This window comes from Schistocerca piceifrons, chromosome X (assembly GCF_021461385.2).
Source record: "Schistocerca piceifrons isolate TAMUIC-IGC-003096 chromosome X, iqSchPice1.1, whole genome shotgun sequence".
In the NCBI taxonomy this organism is placed as follows: Eukaryota; Metazoa; Arthropoda; class Insecta; order Orthoptera; family Acrididae; genus Schistocerca; species Schistocerca piceifrons.
In genome coordinates this window covers 189,723,095-189,745,011 of record NC_060149.1, presented here as the reverse complement: position 1 = coordinate 189,745,011, position 21,917 = coordinate 189,723,095, and the positions used below count along the sequence as shown (strand labels likewise).

The window sequence follows — 21,917 nt, the reverse complement described above, 5'->3', positions numbered from 1 at the left end:
TACATGGATATTCTGCAAATCACATTTAAGTGTCTGGCACAGGGTTCATCGAAACTCCTTCACAATTCCCTATTATTCCAATCTCGTATAGCGCGCGGAAAGAACAAACTCCTATATCTCTCTGTACAGGCTCTGATTTCCATTATTTTATTATGATGATCGTTCCTCGCTATGTAGGTCGGCGTCACAAAATATTTTCGCATTCGGAGGAGAAACTTGGTGACTGTAATTTCGTGACACTCTCTCCCCTACTTTGCGATAATACAAAACGTGCTGCCCTTCTTTGAACTTTTTCGATGTGCTCCGTCAATCTTATCTGGTAAGGATCCCACACCGCGCAGCAGTATTCTAAAAGAGGACGGATAAGGGTAGTGTAGGCAGTCTCCTTAGTAGAACTGTTACATTTTCTAAGTGTCCTGGCAATAAAACGCAGTCTTTGGTTAGCCTTCCACACAACATTTTCTGTGTGTTCCATCCAATTTAAGTTGTTCGTAATTGTAATTCCTAGGTATTTAGTTGAATTTATGGCCTTTAGATTTGACTGATTTATCGTGTAACCGAAGTTTAATGGATTCCTTTTAGCATTCATGTGGATGACCTCACACTTTCCCTTATTTAGGGTCAATTGCCAATTTTCACACCATACAGAAATCTTTTCTAAATCGTTTTGCAATTTGTTTTGATCTTCTTATGACTTTACTAATCGATAAACGACAGCGTCATCTCCAAACAACCTAGGACGGCTGTTCAGATGGTCTACCAAATTGTTTATATAGATAAGAAACAGCCAAGGGCCTATCACACTACTTTGGGCAACGCCAGAAATCACTTCTGTTTTATTCCATGACTTTCCGTCAGTTACTACGAACTGTGATCTCTCTGACAGGAAATCACGAATCCAGTCACATAACTGAGACGATACTCCATAAGCACGCAATTTCACTACAAGCCGCTTGTGTGGTACAGTGTCAAAAGCCCTCCCGAAATTCAGAAATACGGAATCAATTTGAAATCCCTTGTCAACAGCACTCAACACTGCATGTGAGTAAAGAGTTAGTTCTGTTTCACAAGAACGATGTTTTCTAAATCTGTGTTAACTGTGTGTCAATAGACCGTTTTCTTTGAGGTAATTCATAATGTTCGAACACAATATATGTTCCAAAATCTGCTGCATATCGACGTTAATGATATGGGGCTGTAATTTAGTGGGTTTACTACCTTTCTTGAATATTGGTGTGGTCTGTGGAGCTTTCCAGTCTTTGGTTACGGATCTTTCGTCGAGCGAACGGTTGTATATAATTGTTAAGTATGGAGCTATTGCATGAGCATACTCTGAAAGGAATCTAAGCGTATACAGTATGGACCAGAAGACGTACTTTTATTAAGTGATTTAAGTTTCTTCTCTACTCCGAGGATATCTACTTCTAAGTTACTCATGTTGGCAGCTGCTCTTGAATCGAATTCTGGAAGTTTTACTTCGTCTTCTTTTGTGAAGGCATTTCGGAAGGCTGTGTTTAGTAACTCCGCTTTGGCAGCACTGTCTTCCATAGTATCTCCAGTTCTATGACGCAGAGAGGGCATTGATTGTGTCTTGCCGCTAGCATACTTCGCTTACGACCAGGATCTCTTTGGACTTTCTGCCAGGTTCCGAGACAAAGTTTTGTCGTGGAAACTATTGTAAGCATCTTGCATTGAAGTCCGTGCTATATTTCGAGCTTCTGTAAATGATCGCCAATCTTGGAAATTTTGCGTCTGTTTAAATTTGGCATGTTTTCATTTTTTTTCGTTGTTTCTGCAGCAGTGTTCTGACCTGTTTTGTGTACCAAGGAGGATCAGCTCCATTGTTTGTGAATTTTACTTGATATAAATCTCTCAATTGCTGCCGATACTATTTCTTTGAATTCAAGCCACATCTGGTCTACTCTTATATTATGAATTTGGAAGCAGTGGAAATTGTCTCTCAGGAAGGCGACAAGTGAATTTTTATCTGCTTTTTTGAATAGGTATATTTTTCGTTTATTTTTGGAGGATTTGGGGGTTACAATATTCAATCTTGCTACGACAACTGTGTACTCAATAATCCCTGTATCTGTTTTGATGATCGTTGTTAACTCAGGATTACTTGTTGCTGAGAGATCAAGTGTGTTTTCACAACCGTTTACTATTCGCGTGGGCTCATGAACTAACTGCTCGAAATAATTTTCATAGAATGCGTTTAGCACAATTTCGGATGATGTTTTACGCGTATCTCCGGAATTAAACATGTACTTCCGCCAACATACCGAGGGTAAATTAAAGTTACCACTAAATACAATCGTATGAGTCGGGTACGTTATTGAAATCAAACTCAAGTTTTCGGTAAACATTTCAGAAATTGTATCATATGAATTGGGAGGTCAGTAAAAGTATCAAATTCTTATTTTATTCCGATTGCCAACAATGACTTCTACCCATACTCAATCACAGGAACTACCTACTTCAATTTCGCGACGAGATAAACTACTTCTAACAGCAACAAACATGTCACCGCCAACTGTGTTTAGCCAATCCTTTCGGAGCACCGTTAGGTTCTTTGCAAAAATTTCGGCTGAGCGTATATCCGACTTTAGCCAGCTTTCAGTGCCTATAACGATTTGAGTGAGCATCAGTGCTTTCTATTAGCACTTGAAGCTCTGGTACTTTCCCAACACAGCTATGACAATTTACAACTCTTGTACCGATGGTTCCCAGATCTACGTTCTTCCTATGTTCGCCTTGCACCCTTTGTGACTGAAGCCCTTTTTGTGTTTCCCCGAGACCCTCTAATCTAAGAAGACCATCGAGTTTGCGCCACACAGCACCTGCTACCCGTGTAGCCGCCTCCTGCGTATAGTGGACTCCTGACCTATTCAGCGGGACCTGAAACCGAACCACCCTACGCCGCAAGTCGAGGAATCTGCAGCCTACACGGTCGCAGAATCGTCTGGGCCTCTGATTCAGGCCCTCCACTCGGCTCTGTACCGGAGGTCCGCAATCGGTCCTGTCGACTATGCTGCTTTCATCTCGCAAACAAGACTGGCAGCCTTTACCACTACTGTTAGCCGCTCGAAACCAGAGAGAATCTCTTCTGATCCAAAGTGACACACATCATTGCTACCGACGTGAGCCACTGCCTGCAGTTGGCTGCACCCTGTGCTCTTCATGGCATCCAGAAGTATCCTTTCCACGTCTGGAATGACTCCACTCGGTATGCACTCGGAGTGCACATTGGCTTTCTTCCCATTCTTGGCAGCTATGTCCCTAAGGGCCCCACAACGCTCATAATGTTGGAGCTTCCAACTATTAATAATCCCACTCTCTGTAACTGCCCGGATCTTGCAGGCTGAGAGGTTTCCTCTGAAACAGGACAGGCATCTAGCTTAGCGACAGTGTCAGCCACAGACAGCACCTGGAATCTGTTGGTCAGACTAACTGGGGAAGCCTTACGTGCGGCCCCCTGGGAAGTCTTTCGCCACCTGCTACGCCCAGGGGCGACTTCCCATCCGACCACAGATGAGGGGTCAACCTCGGTGCGGGTAGTAACTGGGCTGGCTACCAGTGAGGACCGATTGGAGCATTGGACGTGCTGGACTTCCGTTGGATCCCTATAGCCAGCCCACAACAGTGGTGCCCATCCACTGCAGCCTCAAGCTGTGTAACAGAAGCCATCACAGCCTGGAGCTGAGAGCGAAGTGTCACCAAATCGGCTCACATCCGCACACAACAATCACAGTCCCTATCCATACAAAAGACCATGGAAAACTAAAGTACCCAGATAAACGGACTATCGGCACATGCTGCGGAAATCTACTGTAGATGCTGACTAAAACGCAGGAACTGTGTCTAATGAATTAGATTACTACCGAGAGATTCAAAAACCCAGCCAACGAAGCACTCAGGTGAAACTAAATAAATTGCCCCTGATTAGAAACTTGTAATATGTCACAAAATCGGTTTACTTTCGGACGCAAACAAAAACTCGAGGACTGTGGCTATTAGATATTAAATTAACACGCAGAAACTCAAGAAACTAAACTATTAAAGCACACAGATGATGATATGAAATTCGCTCCTGGTTTGGAACTCGTAAAAATCACAAAATCGGTTACTTCCCTGTTGCTGCTTCTGTCTCGGCCGGCTGCTGCTGCCTAACTGACCGTCTGGGGTGTTGAGCAGAAAGGGTATGGCTATGGGTCGCAGGATGTCATTCATGTAGATCGCACTGGTTACAGTGCCCTGGACATGTATCAGCTGTGATTTGTGACTGTACCAAATAGCACCCCACACCATAAGCCCTTGAGCTGACGCTTGATGTCTTGTGCGAATGCGGTTACTGTGATGCCGCTCCCCCTGTCTACAAATGATTCAAATGGCTCTGAGCACTATGGGACTCAACTGCTGTGGTCATCAGTCCCCTAGAACTTAGAACTAATTAAACCTAGCTAACCTAAGGGCATCACACACATCCATGCCCGAGGCAGGATTCGAACCTGCGACCGTAGCAGCAGCGCGGCTCCGGACTGGAGCGCCTAGAACCGCACGACCACCGCGGCCGGCCCCTGTCTACAGTGAACCAAAATGCGGCCATCATTTTCAAGAAAACAGAGATTGATTCGTCCGGAAATACTATCTGACGCCATTCCAGTCCCCAGTGACGTCGTTACACACACCATTGCCGTCTTGCATGTTTCTGTACATTCGTCAAAGAAAGGCGCAGAAGGGGACGACGCACACGTAACCCAGACGGTAATAAACGACGACTGACTATCACCCCAGACAGTGTACGATGTGTTACACTGTTCCATTGTTGTGCCAGAGCCGAGGAGGACGCAGATCTGCCCTGTCATTCCGTAAGGTTGGTTGGCTTGTTGGTTGGTTAGGGTGAGGGTCCAAACGGCGCGCTCATCGGTCCCCTCGGGTTAGGGAAGGATGCCGGCTGTGCCTTTTCAAAGGAAACATCCTGGCACTTGAGTGAAGCGGTTTAGGGAAATCACGGAAAACCTAAATTAGGATGGCCTGAAGCGGGTTTGAACCGTCGTCCTCCCGAATGCGAATCCAGTGTGCTAACCGCTGCGCCACCTCGCTTGGTTTGGATGAGGTGTCGATCTTTTCGGGAGTGGTCTGAGTGGTGTAACCTGACCCATCTCGTCGTGTTCTACGGCCTTCCGTGAATCATTCGACACACACACCCTCTGCGCTGCCGTAACACTTCGTCCCACACGAGCAGCAATTTTCCGGATGGATCTCTGACGCCAATAATGTACCCTCTTTCAGACTCACTGATTTGATGGTACGTTTCGCGCATACGCCTGCGAGGCATCCTGCACGTCTGCTCAAGTCACACTGATCCATTACCTTCGGTTTATAGCGACAACGAGAGCCACAGACACATTTTACAGGCAGCTGGTGTTGGAACGCGATACCGATGATGACCTTGAACCCTCGGGCCGATTGTTCAAATACTAATCATTTCTGCAGAACTTACTAATTTACATGTACTGTGAATGTGACCATCCTATTTCTAGTCGTTCAAGGTATTCTGTTTTTTTTTTTCTGAACATGAATGTAAATGTTCAGACTGCACTAGTAAACTCTTTCTATAGCATGTACTTGAATTTTCTATCGCTGCTACTTACTCTTTTAGTGATTCAATCGCAGCAAATTTTAGTTTTACAATAATACTTCATTCACAAATAGTGACGTAAGATAGTGTTTACTTCGAGTGGAAACTTTATGCAACAATACCTCAGACATGTACCATGTATTTACGAGATAGAGTGCCTTGAGTGAAAAATGATGCACAAAAGGCAAAGCTGAATACAAAAAGTAGTGCAGTGTTTCTATTGGACATAAGATTTATCGTCAGCTGGAGGAGGGTGATTCTGAAAGCAATGGCCAAACCAGTGACACTTAGAAGGATTACAGCATATTGTATAAAAACGACGTATACCTAGGCAAGATGAATGTAAATAGTTACCGGTTGCTTATATTACACGTCAGAGTTCATATCAGCACAAGGCAGATAACAGTGAAAGGACTGAATAATCTGTAGTTATTCGAAAGGAATTAAAATGATATGTTATCAGTGTACTCCCGTAAATTTACGGGGCTTTAAGTTCGGAATTTTCCAATCAAGAGTGGAGTTATGAATAGGAGATACGCTATAATCTACTAAATGATGTACTGTAAAGACTTAATGTTTAGCGTAATGTTTGAAATCCGTTATAGTCAATCATATGTGTTAATAGGGCTTTGAGTAATTCAATCGAATATTTTCTTTTGCAGTTTCAAATCTAAGCTCGATGTGTGGCGATCGTTTATGGGCCTTCGAGAGAGTTGTTGGTGCTTATCTTGAGGGATTCGACAACAAGGAAGAACGAAATACGCAAACGAAGACAGAATGTGAAAAACTGTGCTTGTTTGAGACGACTTTCATTTGCAGGTAAGGGTGTATTTCAGCTTGTCTGTTTCTACTCTCAGTAAGACGGTCGAAGTTATACTGAATTTTGGAACCCAGTTGTCATGTGTAATTTGAAAATCTTTATACACCATAAAATTGTACATGGTGCATCTGGAGAGTTCTGTGAATGGTTTCAGAAAATAAACGAAACAAGAGTTACAAACTAAATACTTTTCCTGTTCCTGGCCTTCAGCTCAGCCACCACTAGCTACAACACACTTCTGACACCGGTAGTGACAGTCAACAAACGTTTCTTATGGAATCACTAAGAGCACCGTGTGGATATCCGCATCATCACAGGAGATGCGATCTGGTGCTATCAACAAGATCCAGAGACCAAACGACTGTCAATGGCATGGTGCTCATCGTCTTCCACGACTCCAAAAAAAAAAAAAAAGACATCTGACAAATCCATGATTAAGACAAAGTTGATCGCCTTTTTCGACAGCAAAGGCTTGATCGATCAAGAATTTTTAACCGAGGGAAGCAGTGAAAACGATGACCACTATGCCACTGACTGTCATTGGTCTTCAGATTTTATTGGTAACACCGGGTCTCATCCAGCGATTACACAAGAAGCGTTTCCTGACAGTTTCCAACAACTTTACAACCAACGTCAGAAGTCTGTTGTAGCTAATAGCGATTACTTTAAGGGTCGCGAAAGATATTTCGTTTGCAGCTATTGTTTCTTTTTTTTCTGACACCATTCAACGAACATTTCGGACGCTCCTTGTAAGATACTGAAACAAGTTTTTTGTACGTGATAGCGCGAAGAGCAGTGAGTACTTTTGTTGTAGGTTTTCTAGTTTTACATTTTTTATGTGCTGAGATATGCAATGAATCTTTAACTTTAATCAAGGATGTACTTTCTTAATTGGATACCAAGGCCCTTGAAAGAATGGAGGAAAGGAGTTATTGTTTAACGTCGACGAAGAGATAATTTCGATGAGGGTGAAAATTGGCCGTGTGCTTTTCAAAGGAGCTATTTCGGCATTTGTGTCACGAGATTTAGGGAAACTACTGAAAACCTAAATAAGGAGGGCCGGACTGGGATTCTACTAAATACGGGACTAGTAACTTAACTATGGCCAGTGCTCTTGAAAGCTGGAGTATACAGGTGAAACCTGTCTCCTGCTACAAAATTTCGAAGGTTGTTTAGGGATATCTTTTGAATATTTTGATGTAAAGGACCTGTGGTTTCCGGTGAATCGTTACAGAGTAAATGCATTTCGATGATTTCTTACTCCCGTTTGTATTTGTACCTGTATCGCATTGAAAATATCTGCACATCACTGCAAATGTTGATGGTATGCGTTGTGTGTCTTGACTGGAAACAAACATGTTCAATTCACTCACGCTGCAATAATGCTCACTTCCCTCTTGCCCCCCCAACTTGCATTCCGTATTGGTTGGATGTCTCGTCTGTGTTTTTCCGACAGTGTTACTTGTGCAGGGTGGTTACAATTGAACTTTCACGTTGCGCCCAGTGTGGCGGCGCTTATCAGTAGGAACTTCCGCAGTACGAGAGATAGTAGGGCAATAAAAATTTGTGGAAACTTTTGTAAGGACATGCGGAAGAGAAATAACAAATAAACCACTGACAGAAACATTTTATTTCCACATAAGAGGATAACTTTTTTTAAATTTCGTGCCATGTTTACGATCCAGGATACAAACGTTGCTCAGTATGACAACCATCTGCATCTGCATGCGCGGCAGCCTCGATACCGTTTCACAATTGTTCGCAGCACTTTGCGAACGGTGGACCATGGGATTTTCAACTGCCGTAACACTGCTTGAAGGTCGCAGCCGGCCGGAGTGGCCGAGCGGTTCTAGGCGCTTCAGTCTAGAACCGCGCGACCGGTACGGTCGCAGGTTCGAATCCTACCTCGGGCATGGATGTGTGTGATGTCCTTAGGTTAGTTAGGTTTAAGTAGTTCTAAGTTCTAGGGGGCTGATGACCTAGGAAGTTAAGTCCCATAGTGCTCAGAGCCAACTTCCGAAATGTTGTCAATGGAGTTCGGCTACAACCTGTACAGGTATGAATATTGATATAGTTTTCGATGAAAGACAGGAAATGTGTTTTATTTGCAGGCAAAAACTTTCGGTCCAGTACCCTTTATTGTCCCCAGTTGCCACGTAAACATCTCATAAGGGAACGGAAGAATGCACGGCGTCGCCTTTTCTGCTTTTTCACAACGGACTGCGGCAACCGTGATATAACTATACTTTTCGTTTGAGTTGTTGTAGAACTATTTTAAAGAAATAACTTCGATCAATTAAGAAAAAACATGGTTGCTTTAATATTTCACTACACAATAAAATTACGAATGTAAGCCAAACTGCAAAATACTTACACCATTGCGTACTCTCACTAGCCTAATACCTTTTTTTCTAAATTTCAAACAGTTTATCAAATAAAGGGAGAGACCAATGTTTTGTAACACAGTAGGGTACTTATTGGTCAAGCATATGAGAGGACCGAAAACAGGACTCCCTAGAAATTACACATTGGATTTTTTTCCAAATTGACATTACCAAACGAAGAGTAGAAAACCGACAAATGGGATACCGGATTAACCAAAGTGAGGTCTAGTTTTGCTAAAAAGGATTTAATTGATTGAAAGCTAACAGGGTCAGAAAGAAAAAGTTAAGTAGTCATTTGAGGAAAATTTTTTTGTCGAATTTGCATAGCCAAACGGCCAAACGCAGAATGGGAAGTGGACAAATGGGGATCAGATTGACCGGCGTAAGGTCTAGTTTTGCAAAAAGAAAAATATGCAATTTCTTGGAAGTGTTCAGGGTGATCAAGAAAAACTCATTCAATAATTTGAAGGAAAATTATACACTGTATGCCTGTCCGAATTTTCATACCCAAACGAAGAATGAGAAATAGACAAATCGGGATCAAATTGATCGGCGTAAGGGGCTAGTTTTGCAAAAAAAAAAAAAAAAAAAAAAAAAAAAAACTAATTTCTTGAAAGTTTTCAGGGTGATTAATAAAATCTTAATTAGTGATCTGAGGGAAAATTGCACACTGTATTTTTGTCCAGATTTCCATAGCCAAACGAAGAATGGGTAATGGGCAAATGGGGTATCAAACTGAGTAGCGTGAGATCTAGTTTTGCAAAGGAAGATTTAATTAAAAACAATGGCTCTGAGCACTATGGGACTGAACTTCTGAGGTCATCAGTCCCCTAGAACTTAGAACTATTTAAACCTAACTAACCTAAGGACATCACACATATTCATGCCCGAGGCAGGATTCGAACCTGCGACCGCAGTTGTCGCGTGGTTCCAGACTGTAGCGCCTAGAATCGCTCGGCCACCCCGGCCGGCGAAGATTTAATTGCTTGAAAGTAATTAGGAAATTCAAGAAAAGCTTTAAGAGCGATTTGAGGGAAAATTGAAATATTTCGCTAATAACTGCTTCTAGCTACGTAAATGTGTCAAAAAAGTTCATCTCTGCTAGGCCTAGCTGTTTTGCGCATAATAAGTTACAGTGTCGTGATATTTAACTGTCTAAATTGTTTTCTTCGAATCAAGAACTAAACTTAGAACACTTCGAGAACAGAAAACGTTAGGAACGCAAATTGGGTGACAAAAGGTGCCGTTTCACGACCTAGCTGTTTTTCGTGAAAACGTTTCATTTGACTGCATACTCATAATAATAGAATACCGATCGCTATTTAAATTTGTTATGTTTCATGCTGCTGAACAAAATCCGAGAGTAAAAAATGAAAAAAGTCAAGTGTTTTGTGTAATGTTTTGTCTAAAAGTAAGAAGTAAAACAGATTAGTGAAATATTCGGCGTGCCTTTAATTGCGCTAGAAATTCTGTACTGCCAAAAGAGGTGCCGACTAAGAATTTAAAGTTCAATGTTTAACACAAAACTGTAAAGAGTACTAGAGGATAGTTGTCTGGTGCATTTTCGAGCATCATCAAAGGCACATCAAATGTTTCTCTAACCTGTTTCATTTCTTACTTTTAGACAAATCATTTCACAAAACATTTGACCGTTTTTTCTTCAAAACCATTTTTAATGTTGTCACTGTCACTGGTAAACGCTATGAGAATCTTTTGCTCACCAACGTCATTCCAACCCTTCAACAGCGTGGATGCGCGGGTAGGACCATTCTTATGCAAGATGGCGCTCGTCCGCACATTGCACAGCCAGTGAAGCTGTTACTGCAGATGCATTTCGGAAAAGCTAAAATTATTAGCCGTCATTTCCCTACAGCTTGGCCGTCCATATCACCTGATCACAATCCGTGTGACTTCTGGCTGTGGGGTTACTTGAAAAATGTTGTGTTCAGTGCTCCAATTACGAACGTGGCTGAATTGAAGGTACGCATTGCACAACGCATTCTGAACGTGCCCCTAGCTACTCCGACTTGTGGAGCACGCTGTTGCTCGATTTCAACTTGTGGCAGAAAACGGTGGACAGCATATTGAACATGTCTTGCGCCAATCTCATGACAATTAAAAACTGATGTTACTTTGCTTTTCGTGCGGTTTATGGCCCCAACACAATTGACAACAGGGCAGTTTTTGTAGCCCATGTTATACCAGCTCACCGTCATGCTGTTCAGAAAACTCTTCTTTCACCTCGTCGCCGAAGCTGAATCGCTTTCCGGCCAAACGTTCTTTTAACCTAGGGAACAGGCGATAGTCACTGGGCGCAAAGTCAGGACTATAGGGTTGGTGGGTGATTCTGTTCCACTGAAACTGTTGCAGGAGAGCAACGGTTTGCCGAGCGATGTGTGGGCGAGCGTTGTCATGGAGAATGTGTACGCCCTTGCTCAACGTTCCTCTTCTCCGGTTCTGAATTGCTCGTTTGAGTTTTTTCAGAGTCTCACAGTAACTGTCAGCATTAATTGTGGCCCCAGCGATTCACCTCCGACAACGAGGTGAAAGAAGAGTTTCATAACTTTCTGACGAGCATGACGGCGAACTGGTATGACATGGGCATACAAAAACTGCCACAGCGTCTACAAAATGCATCGCCAGAAAATAGCTAAATGTTCAAGCTATAAACTGATGTAAACCATAGATATAAGCAGGTTTATGTACTTATGAAAAAATAGGAGACATTACTTTTAAGATTACCCTCGTACATACTATGTTCAACAACTTCGTCAGTGCACTCGCTAGCCGTATCTAAAGAGTGTATACAAGGTGTCCCAAACTTTTATTGTCAAAATAATCCAGACAGCAGAGTATCATAAATTATTTTTATACAGGGAATCTGTGGCCGGAAATGAATACTTCAAGGTGTACGATGTGTTCAACACGAAGGCACATTTTCGTAAACTGCTTACATTTCACAAGAAACAAGTTGCCGCGTCCATCTCGGTGACGCTACTTTTAAAAACAGCACGAAACGTTCTGTGATGTATCCACAGTGAAGTCAACCATTGTTCAAAGCTCATGACTGATCGTCGAAGATAGAATATTATGCACTGGGACCTCTTCGCAACATGTGTCATCCTACGTTGGAGAAATTTATCGTTGGTGGTAGAAATTTACGAGAAACTGCAGTATTCTAACCACAGCGAGCTGGCAAGATTTAAAGGAAAGAATTGTCGCACAGTAGAATTCTGAGATACGGCGTTGGATCTAGTGGGAGGAGATTCATCAATAAGCACCCGTCAACTTACCCCTTTGCTGCAGACTTCAAAGAATACAGTTTGGAGAGTGCTGGCTGATCAACAGTTTCTCCCCTCTCATAAACAATGTACGCAAGCTAGGAGGACCAATGGTTTTAACCCAAAGCTCGGTTCTGTAAATTTTTCTGTTGTAACGTATGCATAGAAACTTGCGGTCGTAACTAAATACTAATTACCTACCATTAGTTCCTTATCTGAAAGTAATCAGTTTGAGTCCCCTACTGCGTGTATCATTTTAACCCAAAAGGTTTGGAGACAGTCTGTATCGTTCTAACAATAGAGAAGTAGCGCGATATGTTTCACCTACAGCATGGATCAACTTCTACTTACGACAGGCGTTTGAAAGGTCCGTGCAAAAATAAAAACTTCTTACGTGTTTCGGATAAACCTTTTTTTATTTTTCGACATTGTCTCCTTTTAGACTTATACACTATGTCCAGCGCTGTTCTAGTTTTTTCGCCCCTTCCGAATAATAGGAACTGTCCAAGTCTGCAAAATAGCTATTAGTTGCTGCAATCATCTCCTCCTTTCAATAAAATCTTTGTCCCGACAGCCATTTCTTCAAATTGGGGAACCAATTGTAGTCCGAGGGAGCCAAGTCCGGAGAATAGGGGGGATGTGAAACGAGTTGGAATCCTATTTCCATTAATTTTGCGACCACAACTGCTGAGGTGTGTGCTGGTGCATTGTCGTGATCGAAAAGGACGTTTTTGCTGTCCAATCACCAGCGTTTTTCTTGCAGCTCGGTTTTCAAACGGTCCAATAACGATGAATAATATGCTCTTGTAATAGTTTTACCCTTTTCCAGATAGTCGATGAGGATTATCCCTTGCGAATCCCAAAGGACAGTCGCCATTACCTTTCCGGCCGAAGGAATGGTCTTCGCCTTTTTTGGTGTAGACTCTCCCTTGGTAACCCATTGTTTAGATTGATGTTTGGCCTCAGAAGTATAGTAATGTATCCATGTTTCATCCACAGTGACGAAACGACACTTAAAGTCCTGCGGATTCTTCCTGAACAGCTGCAAACTATCCTTGCAACACTTTTCACACGATTCCGTTTTTGGTCAAGCGTGAGCAATCGTGGAACCCATCTTGCGGATAGCTTTCTCATCTCCAAATATTTATGCAGAATGTTATGTACCCGTTCATTCGAGATGTCCCCAGCACTAGCAATCTCAAGCACCTTAACTCTTCGGTCATCCATCACCATAACAAATGGCTCTGAGCACTAATCATCACCATAACATGGATTTTATCAACGATTTCTGGAGTCGTAACCTCGACAGGGCCGGCCGGGGTGGCCGAGCGGTTCTAGGCGCTACAGTCTGGAACCGCGCGACCACTACGGTCGCAGGTTCGAATCTTGCCTCGGGCATGGATGTGTGTGATGTCCTTAGGTTAGTTAGGTTTAAGTAGTTCTAAGTTCTAGGGGACTGATGACCTCAGAAGTTAAGTCTCATAGTGCTCAGAGCCATTTGAACCATTTTGAACCTCCACAGGGCGTCCAGAACGATCAACATCACTTGTGTCCATATGGCCACTCCGAAGATTTTGAAACCACTTATAAACTGTTCTAAGCGAAGGTGCAGAGTCACCGTAATGTTTATCAAGCTTCTCTTTAGTCTCCTGAGGAGTTTTGCTCTCCATAAAGTAATGTTTAATCACCACACGAAATTCTTTTTCGTCCATTTTTTAACAATCACTCGACTTCTTTGATTCACAAGAATGCCAAATGCAAACAAATAGACCAATATGGCTGAAACTTGGTGTGCGTTCTTTCCAAAGATGCTACTAACTAAACATGACCTCGATACGCGCCAGTGGTGCCACCTCTCGAACTTTGCACGGACTTTTCAAACGCCCCTCGTACTATACATCATATACAGGTGAGTCACCTAACATTACCGCTGGATATATTTCGTAAACCACATCAAATACTGACGAATCGATTCCACAGACCGAACGTGTGGAGAGGGGCTAGTGTAATTGTTTAATACAAACCATAAAAAAATGCACGGAAGTATGTTTTTTAACACAAATCTACGTTTTTTTTTTTAAATGGAACCCCGTTAGTTTTGATAGCACATCTGAAGATATAAACAAATACGCAATCAGTGCCGTTTGTTGCATTGTAAAATGTTAATTACATCCTGAGATATTGTAACCTAAAGTTGACGCTTGGGCACCACTCCTCCGCTGTTCGATCGTGTGTATCGGAGAGCACCGAATTACGTATGGATCCAAAGGGAACGGTGATGGACCTTAGGTACAGAAGAGACTGGAACAGCACATTACGTCCACATGCTAACACCTTTTTATTGGTCTTTTTCACTGACGCACATGTACATTACCATGAGGGGTGAGGTACACGTACACACATGGTTTCCGTTTTCAATTACGGAGTGGAATAGAGTGTGTCCCGACATGTCAGGTCAATAGATGTTCAATGTGGTGGCCATCATTTACTGTACACAATTGCAATCTCTGGCGTAATGAATGTCGTACACGCCGCAGTACATCTGGTGTAATGTCGCCGCAGGCTGCCACAATACGTTGTTTCATATCCTCTGGGGTTGTAGGCACATCACGGTACACATTCTCCTTTAACGTACCCCACAGAAAGAAGTGCAGAGGTGTAAGATCAGGAGAACGGGCTGGCCAATTTGTGTGTCCTCCACGTCCTATAAAACGCCCGTCGAACATCCTGTCAAGGGTCAGCCTCGTGTTAATTGCGGAATGTGCAGGTGCACCATCATGCTGATACCACATACGTCGACGCGTTTCCAGTGGGACATTTTCGAGCAACGTTGGCAGATCATTCTGTAGAAACACGATGTATGTTGCAGCTGTCGGAGGTTTCAAGAGTCAACTTTAGGTTACAATATCTCCGTATGTAATTAACATTTTACAATGCAACAAACGGCACTGATTACGTATTTGTTTATATGTTCAGATGTGCTGACAAAACTAACGTAGTTCCATTTAAAAAGACGTAGGTTTGTGTTAAAAAACATACTTCCGTGCATTTTTGTATGGTTTGTATTAAACAATTACACCAGCCCCTCTCCTCACGTTCGGTCTGTGGAATCGGTTCGTCAGTATTTGATGTGGTTTACGAAATATATCCAGCGGTAACGTTAGGTGACTCACCCGGAATAACGCAACGGCTGCTAACCATACTAGTCTATCGAGTAGCTCTGCTCTGTGGCACTGACTAAAACATATGGCGCTGAGAATTACTCTTTACGGTTAGTCGTATGTCTGTTGTGGAAGGAATAGAGTGTCAGTATGTAATTTTTCAGGTCAGCGGAGTTTGACGAGTCGCTGAACCTGTGCCGGCTCAGTAGAGAAGATCGACGGAGCCAGCCCAGTGCTTTCAGGAAAGTCCCTGGCAGCTCTGTCGACTACCTGGAGAACCAGTGCGTCAGATGTGAGTACACCCATCTTGTGTCATGTCTACTGTGCTACTTTCAGTCCATGAAATAAATGAAAAATGTATTTAAACAACTGTGACAGTATTATAACACGGGAAAATAATTTTTCAAACAAACAATGATGCATGCATTATTCTCAATTGTTGCCAATCATTTCTGAGAATTCAAATGATGGTTGTACCACCCAATGAAATGTACAAAACAGTCAAATGGTACTGTAGTATAAAAGTGTGTCCGCAGCTCGTGGTGTAGTGGCTAGCGTTGCTGCCTCTGGATCACGGGGTCCTGGATTCGATTACCGGCCGGATTGGGGATTTCTCTACCCGGTGACTGGGTGTTTGTACTGTCCTCATCATCTCATCATCATAATCATTCGTAACGGTTTTCTAGATTGGACTGTGTAAAAAATTGGACTGTGTAAGGACTGGGACTTTGTACGGGCGCTGATGACCGCGCAGTTGAGCACCCCACAAACAAACATCATCATCATCATCATATAAAAGCGAATGAGGCCAAGAGGCAGATCACTTAGTGTGCTTGGCACGGACAAAAAAACTGCCTCCAGGTAATTACATATTGAAGAGATGGCTACGTTGCCCGTAGAATACGGATTACATACACATCAGTTCACTTATATTCGCTATTAAGCCTGTTCAAGAACACTTATATAGGAAGCACTGCTCCTAGGTTTCTTCTTATAGATTCCATTGAGCCGCCCGGGGTAGCCGTGCGGTCTCAGGCGCATTGCCACGGTTCGAACGGCTCCCCCTGTTGGAGGTTCGACTCCTCCCTTGAGCATGAGTGTGTGTGTTGTCCTTAGTGTAAGTTAGTTTAAGTTAGATTAAGTAGTGTGTAAACCTAGGGGCCAATGACCTCAGCAGTTTGGTTCCGTAGAACTTACCACAAATTTCCTAATTTTTTATTGCCGAATATTTAAAAACGGTTCCTCATTTATCCTCTAAAATATATCGCCTCAAAAAACTGATATCGTTATCTACATCCAAATTTATATTCAACAAGGCACCTTATGGCGTACAGTGGAGGGTGCATAGAGAACCACTACCATCGCTCTCATCCTGAGGAAGGCCTACATACGAGATCCAGTTTGTTTTGTTTTATTGTTATCGTCATTACGTAACATGCGTGGAAGGAATGAATACGTTGCTTGATTCTTCTTGGAAAGTGCACTTTCAAAATTCGAACAGTATGTTCTTCCACGATTATACCGACAGCTAGTCCTGCCAGACTCAAGCAGCCGGGAGTGTTCTTCCTGACCAATCATCCCTTGTGAAACTTAAATTAAAAATCACTGTCACGGTTGACAAGACCGTCAGTTATCCTTATTTCTGCCACGTCTTTCATCACAGAGTCTCACAATGTATTACCACGACGCTGGATCTCATCAATCAATATGTTACATACGTTTTTGTTGAGCGTCAACAGTGAATTGTTGTATCACGCGTGAATCCCCTGCATGGTTCAAATGGCTCTAAGCACTGTGGGACGTAACATCTGAGGTCATCAGTCCCCTAGACTTAGGACCACTTAAACCTAACCTAAGGACATCACACACATCCATACCCTAGGCAGGATTCGAACCGGTTCCGGACTGAAGCGCCCAGAACCGCTCGTCCACAGCGGCCGGCTCAATCCCCTGCATGTCTTCGGGCATTTCGATAGGACGTTTTGGCTTCGTGACTTCTCTATACGTCAACATTGTCGGCGAACAGTTTCATGGAGCTGCTGACGTTGTGCACTCTAGTGGGTGAGGGATGTGTTATTGCCTAGACTTGATTGTGCAGGTTCCACGACCTGCAGAACCCAGTAGGCCGAGGTCTGTTTTACATTGCTCAGAGTCACCCACCACTAACACTTCCTCCTTTACATTTGTGCGCCGTCATACAACAAACGCACCCGCCGCACTGCATAAAGTATGTGAAGCAACTTCACCAAGAGAGTAGGAAAAATGCCAAGGTCGCCAACCGGTTCCCAACCCTGACTAACGAATGGTCACTCCCTGCTCCAACCCTTATCGCATATATTTGTGAATGAAGCAGAAATTGTTAGGCGGCGAGTTAGTTACATGGTGGGGAACACCAGCAAAAGAACAGCTGTATTCGCGAACCAAAAACTCTCAGCTACTGTTGCATAAAATTTTCATGTCTGAATTAATCAGACACACACATATGCTGCTTCCGTCGTCTGCGAGTTAATGTGGGAATAGCGTAGTCTCTCGACCAGTTCGAACAACTATTATTATTCCAGACAGTCTTGGGCCGGCACCCACCCGCGATACATAACTGATTTTAATAAGTGAAGCATTCTACGGTGTCATGTAGAGTGCCTCGGAACGACGACCTAAGTTTATACGAATAATCCTTTTACGTTAAATATTATTTCACGAGTCTGAGATTGGTTGAAACACTGCAATGCTTTATCAAGCACGATTCTGTCTGAGGTGGTACGCCTTTACCTTCCTGTACCTGTAAACTGTTTACGCAGTCAGTTATATACGAACCTGTAACTGAAAATCAATTGCGAACCTTAGTGCAACTTAGTGTAATAGGAAAAACATTACCATGTCATCTGCAGAAGTGAAAGCTGCGATATGTGGCAGAAGAATTTCTAGGACTGAACACAAGACCTATGTTGTTGCTGTTGTTGTGGTCTTCAGTCCAGAGGCTGGTTTCATGTAGCTCTCCATGCTACTCTATCCTGTGCAAGCTTCTTCATCTCCCAGTACCTACTGCAACCTACATCCTTCTGAATCCGCTTAGTGTATTCATCTCTTGGTCTCCATCTGCGACTTTTACCCTCCACGCTGCCCTCCAGTACTAAATTGATGATCCCTTGATGCCTCAGAACATGTCCTACCAACCGATCCCTTCTTCTAGTCAAGTTGTGCCACAAACTCCTCTTCTCCCCAATTCTGTTCAATACCTCTTCATTAGTTATGTGATCTACCCATCTAATCTTCAGCATTCTTCTGTAGCACCACATTCCGAAAGCTTCTATTCTCTTTTTGTCCAAACTATTTATCGTCCATATTTCACTTCCATACATGGCTACACTCCATACAAATACTTTCAGAAACGACTTCCTGACACTTAAATCAATACTCGATGTTAACAAATTTCTCTTCTTCAGAAACGCTTTTCTTGCCATTGCCAGTCTACATTTTATATCCTCTCTACTTCGACCATCATCAGTTATTTTGCTCCCCACATAGCAAAACTCCTTTACTACTTTAAATGTCTCATTTCCTAATCTAATTCCCTCAGCATCACCCGACTTAATTCGACTACATTCCATTATCCTCGTTTTGCTTTTCTTGATGTTCAACTTATACCCTCCTTTCAAGACACTGTCATTTCCGTTCAAATGCTCTTCCAAGTCTATTGCTGTCTCTGACAGAATTACAATGTCATCGGCAAACCTCAAAGTTTTTATTTCTTCTCCATGGATTTTAATACCTACTCCGAACTTTTCTTTTGTTTCCTTTACTGCTTGCTCAATATACAGATTGAATAACATCGGGGAGAGGCTACAACCCGGTCTCACTCCCTTCCCAACCACTGCTTCCCTTTCATGTCCCTCAGCTCTTATAACTGCCATCTGCTTTCTGTACAAATTGTAAATAGCCTTTCGCTCCCTGTATTTTACCCCTGCCACCTTCAGAATTTGAAAGAAACTATTCCAGTTAACATTGTCAAAAGCTTTCTCTAAGTCTACAAATGCTAGAAACGTAGGTTTGCCTTTCCTTAATCTTTCTTCTAAGATAAGTCATAGGGTCAGTATTTCCTCACGTGTCCCAACATTTCTACGGAATCCAAACTGATCTTCCCCGAGATTAGCTTCTACCAGTTTTTCCATTCGTCTGTAAAGAATTCGCTGTGACTTATTAAACTGATAGTTCGGTAATTTTCACATCTGTCAATACCTGCTTTCTTTAAGACTGGAATTACACTCCTGGAAATTGAAATAAGAACACCGTGAATTCACTGTCCCAGGAAGGGGAAACTTTATTGACACATTCCTGGGGTCAGATACATCACATGATCACACTGACAGAACCACAGGCACGTAGGCACAGGCAACAGAGCATGCACAATGTCGGCACTAGTACAGTGTATATCCACCTTTCGCAGCAATGCAGGCTGCTATTCTCCCATGGAGACGATCGTAGAGATGCTGGATGTAGTCCTGTGGAACGGCTTGCCATGCCATTTCCACCTGGCGCCTCAGTTGGACCAGCGTTCGTGCTGGACGTGCAGACCGCGTGAGACGACGCTTCATCCAGTCCCAAACATGCTCAATGGGGGACAGATCCGGAGATCTTGCTGGCCAGGGTAGTTGACTTACACCTTCTAGAGCACGTTGGGTGGCACGGGATACATGCGGACGTGCATTGTCCTGTTGGAACAGCAAGTTCCCTTGCCGGTCTAGGAATGGTAGAACGATGGGTTCGATGACGGTTTGGATGTACCGTGCACTATTCAGTGTCCCCTCGACGATCACCAGTGGTGTACGGCCAGTGTAGGAGATCGCTCCCCACACCATGATGCCGGGTGTTGGCCCTGTGTGCCTCGGTCGTATGCAGTCCTGATTGTGGCGCTCACCTGCACGGCGCCAAACACGCATACGACCATCATTGGCACCAAAGCAGAAGCGACTCTCATCGCTGAAGACGACACGTCTCCATTCGTCCCTCCATTCACGCCTGTCGCGACACCACTGGAGGCGGGCTGCACGATGTTGGGGCGTGAGCGGAAAACGGCCTAACGGTGTGCGGGACCGTAGCCCAGCTTCATGGAGACGGTTGCGAATGGTCCTCGCCGATACCCCAGGAGCAACAGTGTCCCTAATTTGCTGGGAAGTGGCGGTGCGGTCCCCTACGGCACTGCGTAGGATCCTACGGTCTTGGCGTGCATCCGTGCGTCGCTGCGGTCCGGTCCCAGATCGACGGGCACGTGCACCTTCCGCCGACCACTGGCGACAACATCGATGTACTGTGGAGACCTCACGCCCCACGTGTTGAGCAATTCGGCGGTACGTCCACCCGGCCTCCCGCATGCCCACTATACGCCCTCGCTCAAAGTCCGTCAACTGCACATACGGTTCACGTCCACGCTGTTGCGGCATGCTACCAGTGTTAAAGACTGCGATGGAGCTCCGTATGCCACGGCAAACTGGCTGACACTGACGGCGGTGGTGCACAAATGCTGCGCAGCTAGCGCCATTCGACGGCCAACACCGCGGTTCCTGGTGTGTCCGCTGTGCCGTGCGTGTGATCATTGCTCGTACAGCCCTCTCGCAGTGTCCGGAGCAAGTATGGTGGGTCTGACACACCGGTGTCAATGTGTTCTTTTTTCCATTTCCAGGAGTGTATTATATTCTTCTTTAAGTCTGAGGGAATTTCGCCTGTCTCATACATCTTGCTCACCAGATGGTAGAGTTTTGTCAGGACTGGCTCTCCCAAGGCTGTCAGTAGTTCTAATGGAATGTTGTCTACTCCCGGAGCCTTGTTTCGACTTAGGTCTTTCAATGCTCTGTCAAATTCTCCACGCAGTATCATATCTCCCATTTCATCTTCATTTACCTCCTCTTCCATTTCCATAATATTGTCCTCAAGAACATCGCCCCTGTATAGACCCTCTATATACTCCTTCCACTTATCTGCTTTCCCTTCCTTGCTTAGAACTGGGTTTCCATCTGAGCTCTTGATATTCATACAAGTGGCTCTCTTTTCTCCAAAGGTCTCTTTAATTTTCCTGTAGGCAGTATCTATCTTACCCCTAGTGAGACAAGCCTCTACATCCTTACATTTGTCCTCTAGCCATCCCTGCTTAGCCATTTTGCACTTCTTGTCGATCTCATTTTTGAGACGTTTGTATTCCTTTTTGCCTGCTTCACCTACTGCATTTTTGTATTTTCTCCTTTCATCAATTAAATTCAGTATCTCTTCTATTACCCAAGGATTTCTACTAGGGCTCGTCTTTTTACCTACTTGATGCTCTGCTGCCTTCACTATTTCATTGCTCAAAGCTACCCATTCTTCTTCTACTGTATTTCTTTCCTCCATTCCTGTCAATTGTACCCTTATGCTCTCCCTGAAACTCTGTACAACCTCTGGTTTAGTCAGTATATCCAGGTCCCATCTCCTTAAATTCCCACCTTTTTACAGTTTCTTCAGTTTTAATCTACAGTTCGTAACCGATAGATTGTGGTCAGAGTCCACATCTGCCCCTGGAAATGTCGTACAATTTAGAATCTGGTTCCTAAACCTCTGTCTTACCATTATATAATCTATCTGATACCTTTTAGTATCTCCAGG

The 21,917-nt window shown here is 43.7% G+C and overlaps 1 protein-coding gene across 1 annotated transcript in view; it reads left to right on the top strand.

The window, feature by feature from the left end:
- The window catches only part of LOC124722900, a 506,082-nt gene that overhangs the window by 195,793 nt on the left and 288,372 nt on the right, over window positions 1-21,917 (top strand). The window contains exons 5-6 of the mRNA XM_047248040.1: window positions 6,304-6,460; window positions 15,452-15,579. Of these exons, the coding sequence (XP_047103996.1) occupies window positions 6,304-6,460; window positions 15,452-15,579 (285 nt within the window). The remainder of the gene's footprint in view (window positions 1-6,303; window positions 6,461-15,451; window positions 15,580-21,917) is intronic.